Source organism: Belonocnema kinseyi, chromosome 10, assembly GCF_010883055.1.
Source record: "Belonocnema kinseyi isolate 2016_QV_RU_SX_M_011 chromosome 10, B_treatae_v1, whole genome shotgun sequence".
Classification (NCBI taxonomy): domain Eukaryota; kingdom Metazoa; phylum Arthropoda; class Insecta; order Hymenoptera; family Cynipidae; genus Belonocnema; species Belonocnema kinseyi.
Window position 1 is genome coordinate 111,395,716 of NC_046666.1, and position 6,412 is coordinate 111,402,127.

Here is a 6,412-nt window from a genome sequence, read left to right on the forward strand (position 1 = left end):
CTTACATTCTCTTTTTCATGCTCTTTGTCCCATTCATTCACTACCCATTTCCTACCCTTCCTCAGGTCTTCTTCATCATAGTCCCAAATCCATGTCTCTCCGTTTACCTATATCCTATCTCTGCCAATTCTTATCCTATTACCTTTACACCTCTCAGCCCATGCCTTTCGCTGGATTAGCCACTTTCTTGTCTTCTCCCGCCACGTCAGATCTTCGATTCTTTCATTTCTTCTTAACCCTTCCACTCTGACTTGCACGCTGATGTCTTATAATCATCTTCCCAATCTCTTCCTCAGCCCTTCTACTGTCTACTTTCAAACATTTCACTATTATGTTCTTTTTCCTTTTCGCTCTAACTTTCCCTTCCATTCTTATTTCCATCTCAATCATTCTCAAGCGTCACCTTTCATCCTGTTCATGCTTAAACCTTTCACACACTATCACTTCTTCCAAACTTCCTTTCTCTTCCACTTTAGACTCATTCCTTAGTTCTAATTTGCTCACTCTCTCTTCTAGCAGTTTCATGTCCCTTTTCCTAATCTCCTCATTCTCTCTGCCTATTTTCTATACTTTTCAATATATTCCATACTTTTTCTTTCTTTCCTTTCTATAATTGGTCCCATTTATCCCTTTTTTGTCTACTTTTTTTACTTTGTCTTTTACCTCCTCCCCTTGTCTCTTCATATCATCATATCATTCAGTCTTCTACAAGTCTTATTCAATCTCCTGCAAGTCTCCTTTCTAAATCTCTTTATAGTGGCTTCTAATTTTTTAAATATATCCTCTCCCTCCCTGTTTCTCTCCTGCGTTCTTTTTTTGTCTTAACTTTTTTGATATCATTTCCCCGCTCCGCATCTTTGCCCCCTGCCATCTTTTCATTTTATCATCCATCGTTTTCTCCTCTTCACTATTCATACTCTCTCTGATAATCGCGCTCGCTGCTTGCCTCATCTACGCCGCTACCTCATCTCTCTTAGCTATTACTATGCATATTTGTTTCACTCTTCTTATTAAACTCGCAAGATTTCGAATAACTTGATTATATTTAAAGCTCTCTGAAGTTGCTTTGAACTAGAAGCACAGACCTTCTTGCAATACATACAGAATACAAGAGTGACGTAGAGCCCCGCCTGCAAGGATAACGCTGCGTATTCTGAGAGATCACCCGGTATCCCAGAGTAGCAATTTAATTGTTATATATAATAATTATAATAATAAATATAAAAAATTATTATGTGGTAATAATTAATGATTAGAATGGATTAATTTTTAGAGCAAACTCAGCGCACTGTTTGCTTACTTAACATTTATCTATTTTTCCTATTCAAAGCAACGTTGTAACTTTTTTCGCAGAATTGTGATAAAGTTTTTAACATTTTAGCTATTAAATCATTTGGTCGATTAAGTGTGAATCAAACTAAAAATGAATTCATCTCTATTTAGCTCTTTAGATTATGTGGTTAAAATATGACATAAAAAAATTCATAATTGGAGGAGAAAATTTGTCATTTGTAATACATGGACTAGAAATCAAGCCCTTGGAAGCGCCTTACAATAAAGACAAAGGGTACAAACTCGGTCATCCTTATAATTTTAATTTATCCAACTTAACTATTATAAACAACTTGAAGTTTTGAATAATTAATTAATATTTAACTTAAACATACTTCTGCATTATACAGGTTTTGCCTGATACTTAATAATAGGTTTCTCAACTTCGCATCCACTCTCGCAAATATGTATTTCAATGTTATTTTCTCGTGGTATTTAACACGTTACAGGCCCTATTTATTTTAAAAAATAAGCATTCATAATAATATAAGGAAAGTTTTCTTTAATACTTCCTAACTTTTTTACCTTCATCTATCCATATCTATAATTAAAAAATCCATATCTATAATTTAAAAAATGAGTGGATGGCCCTATTATTTGAATTTTACTAGGAAAATTTAAAAATGCGCCCAATTGATGAAATCAAATTACAAATTACCGAAGATCTTAATTAAAAATCATATTTATTTAATATTTTTATCAGTTAAAATAATGTTTTATTTCGAGATTTTGAAAAGTCTGGTTGAACATTAATAAGTCAATTTAATTATGATATACATATAGACCCGTTCAGTAAGTTTAGTAGTAGATTTTCAAATTCCAATTTAACTGGAATCGTTTTCGAAAAATTCGACTCGATATAAACTTTAGACGGTGTAAAAAAATGCGACTTAGTTCTGAGCTGAGTTAAATTGGATTATAGTCGGTTCAGTTTGACACTTGCACATCACTTGTTTCAATCCATTACCTGAATATCAGAGTTGTAGAGGGTCACACAATTTTTTCGATTCTTAGTGAATCTTTAGTGTGAGACGCCTAAAGTTTATCATTGAAATGGTTTTCTAAATTTTTTTAAATTCTGGGAGTTACAGGATTTTGAATAATGTGACCCGACTTTTTTGAAAACCCCATATTTCCCAAACCGCTGAATAAATTTGAATACTTTTTTTCAGATGTAGAGTATAATTCATAACCATTTTTAATGCACTTTTAAAACAACAAAATTCAAAAATGTACTCAAGAAATCCAAAAACAGTTTTTGATTCAATGTTTTACTTAAAATAACTTTTTTTTGGCTCAAAGTTGCTTCAGGTTTCGCCTTCGGAACCTTGAACCCCTCGCTGGGGCCTACTGTTCTATAAAGTGTGCCTCCCATAAAAAATTGGTTATTAAACATTTTATTGCAACTTGTATCGTTTTCCATCAGTTTAATTGTTTTTTTTCAATGTTATTTTTTACGATTTAAGCTAAAATACGCATCCTAGTTCTAAAGTGGTTCTAAGCAAATTTGTAGATATAATTTAAGCGACCAATTATGTTAAATAAAATGTTATTGTAGCTTGTGTACTTTTTCTAAAAATTAAATTCTATATTTCTAATATGTTTTGCTTCAACAACTTTTGTCTCATATTTTTTTTTCGTTTCTTGTGTCGTTTTTGCAAAAATGTTATTTTTTATTTTAAATCTTATTTTTTACTATTAAAAGAGAATCTTCTCGTGCTAGCTAAACGTTATCAATAACAAATTTGTGGATACTTTTTGGTGAAAAACTTTCGTCTATTAATTTTTTGCGTACCTTGTATCGTTTGTAAAAATATTTAATTTTTTAATTTCTATTAATTTTTTTACGATTAAAACAAAAACTACGCGTCCTGTCAAAAAATTAATAATGACAAATTTGCATTTCTTTTGCAGATGAACAATTTTTGTTTTTTACGATTAAACCTAAAATCTAAAAAAGTGATTCAAAACAAATTTGTGTATCTTTTTTAGGAGAACTTTTGTCTAGTAATTTTTTTCGCGCCTTTAGTCGTTTTTCCAAAAATGTAAATTTTATTTTTAATGTTCTTGACAAATAAAACGAGAACTACGGTTCTTATCAAAAAATTATTTATGAACGATTTGCAGGTCTGTTTTAGCTGCACATCTTTTTTAATTAATATTTTTTGGAACTTGCATCATTTGATCGCTAATTGGAATTTTTCATTATTTTTGTGCGATCAAAATTTAAGTCTTAGATTTTTAAACATAATTCAAAAAGCTGTTATGATAATCTTGTAGGGCTCTCAAAAGCAACTTTTGTCCTCTTTTTATTTTTTTCATATCGTGCCTTGTTTGGCTTCAAATTTTTATTGTGTTTGTTTTTTTTAATTCTGAAAAAAATGGTCTAAAAAAGTTCGAAAATGCTCTAAGTTTTTGATTTTTTAAATCTAAAATAGCTGGTTAACGCAGTCGATCTGTCCTTTCGGTCTCTGAGACTGTGTGTCAAATCCGACTAGTATTTCAGAAGTTATCCGGTATATATATAGTATAAAGAAGAAATAGTTTAAAGAAATCCGAGGTATGAAAAATGATTAATTAAAAAAATGATTCATTCTTTCTGCTTTTAAAAATCAACACTGGGTATTTGTTTCTTGAATTTATTTATAAAATTAACAAATAATATTGGATGGTAAATTTTCATATTAATAGACATAATTGGAAACGTAAATTTCGGAAAATTAAAAAAAATGTAACATCCATAAAATATTACTCTAAAACGAACAACTCATACTGTTTACTATTTAATATTAAAAGTTGTTCCTAACAAATAGCATTAGTTATCAAAATAGTTTGTTCTTTTACACACCCCTTCGCATCAAATCCAAGGTTATACTGAATGCAGGAAAGCACTTGACAAAAAGATACGAAAAATAAGAAAGGATCGACATTTGCTCGTTATTTACCTTAACACGAGATTTTGAACAATAAGAATTAAAAAACCGCCTACACATCAATTAAAAATTTTATTTTGTGCCGTTTGTTATGCGTGGATAGTGAGACCGCGCAGTCGCACTAAAAATTTACATCTCCGAAAGTTACCGAATGTCCATTAATTGCAGGCCTCTGTCATTTCCGTGCCGATTGATTTTAAAATACACTGTATTTTTTAATTTTTCAGATTAAGAAATTGCCAGGAGTGGGATACAGCAAAGAAGAACAGCTACAAAATCTAGAAAATCTACGGAAGCAACTGAGGCTGAAGAGAGAGCTTCTGTTAAAATATCGTAATATGTGTACTTTTGAAATGTTCAAAGTATAATTTTTTGAAACGAATCTTCATATTTTACTGAAAAATTATGGTTCTAAGAATTATTTTGCGCTATTTAGCAAATAATGAATATATTGTTGACAAGCTTGCTGAATCAAAATTGTTTAGGAGAACCGCTCAACTAACGGTTTATATTTTTCATAGAACTCATATGACCAAGATTACGCAACAATTATCTTCAAACCCAAAACAATTTAGTCAACAGTTAAACGATATTATTAAGAGTTTTTATAATAATTTTCGGAAAGAAATAGAACAAGGAAAACAAAATATGAAAAAGTGACAACAAAATATGTTAACTTGAAAATCTTTAAATACTTCAAAATAATGACCTAATGTAATATTTACTATGCAATAAATGTTGCTTCTTCTTAATTGAAAGAATAATATTCTTTTTTGTTACGAATATAACTAAGGTTTATGATTAAGCACAAAATAGTGGAAAACTGCATTTTTATGTAATATATTAGATTAAACAGAGCGAGTCTTTTTAAGAACATTCGACAAAACTAATAGCATGTAAATAGGCTAACTACTTAAGTTTCTGCTCACTCTTGACCCCGAAACTGCTTTAACATTACTTCAGAGTCAGGAGTTTTGGGTTTCTGCGTCGTGCAAACGTAGCTACAGGGCTATGATGTCCTGCGCCGTGATGTTCTCGCCGACTTCAACTTGCGCTGTGTCCTTGAATTTCGCTCAGCAATCGCACTTGAAAAAGGTGTGCTCCATGACGTCGTCAAACTCGTCTGCTCAGTAAATACACTGTGGAGTACTCAGGTAAACCTGGCTGTTATAACCCCCATGAGTCGTTGGGTCCTTCTACCTTTTTTCGCAATTTTCCAGCTGGATTCTTTCAGTGAGGGCGCGTTCCCTTTCCTCTTCAATTGACATGGTATCGTACCCCCTCCCCCCCCCCCTCACTGCGTTCGTTTTCATAGACCCGTTTTCGTTTGGTGCCTAACAAGTCTATGGTTAGCATTGGTGCGATGACCTATATACTGCAGACTCTGCTGCTATGTGATATGCGTTTGTAAGTGGAAGGTCTCTACAGGAGCTTATATCAGCCACTCGTCGCTATGGCCGCATGGCGCTACAATTGTTTGTCACTTCCCTGTGTGTTCGAGGTGGCCGCCTTCTACTGTCATCTAACGTACCGCGATTTCCCCGAAAAGCTCGGGTCCATTTGGTATTGAGAAATATTATCAATAATAATACAGCTAAATTTATTCATATATATTATATTAACATATGTGAACCATTTTTTAAAATATAAAACAAAAATTATTTACATTGAATCCAATAAATAGCTAATTTCTTGAAATAATTGATTAATACTGTAATATTACAAGTGCATATTTCCGAGTCGCTCGCCAGTATTTTTGAGGTAGACGCATTGTATCTGCATATCCGAATTTTTCCAATTGATCAAAACCGTCGATATGCTACAGATGATTTGAACCACGCACTTTATATTGCCTTTTTTCCCTAAAATCTGCTTTCAGAATTCGCTGTAATGTTCGAAGAGAAATATGTATACCATGCTTAATTTTAAGAATTTTACATACTCCGGATCGCCTTTGGACCGGGAATTTCATGAGATAAGTAAAAAACGGGAAATGAAACTGAATTTATTTTTCAACCAGGAATTTTGCATATTTTTGAAAAAAAAATCTGTCCAAGTTTGATTTCAACAGTTTTTTTTTAAATAATTATTTTAATTGTTATCTTTTTAAGTTATGATATCATTCAGCTTACAATGCGGAATTCGAA

General features: G+C 31.9%; 1 protein-coding gene across 1 annotated transcript in view; it reads left to right on the forward strand.

Moving 5' to 3' along the window:
- LOC117182091 (mediator of RNA polymerase II transcription subunit 9-like) overlaps positions 1 to 4,753 on the forward strand; it is a 41,199-nt gene extending 36,446 nt beyond the window's left edge. Inside the window, exon 3 of the mRNA XM_033375116.1 lies at positions 4,493 to 4,753. Within this exon, the coding sequence (XP_033231007.1) occupies positions 4,493 to 4,633 (141 nt within the window). The 3' untranslated portion in view covers positions 4,634 to 4,753. The remainder of the gene's footprint in view (positions 1 to 4,492) is intronic.
- Positions 4,754 to 6,412: the final 1,659 nt, after the last annotated feature.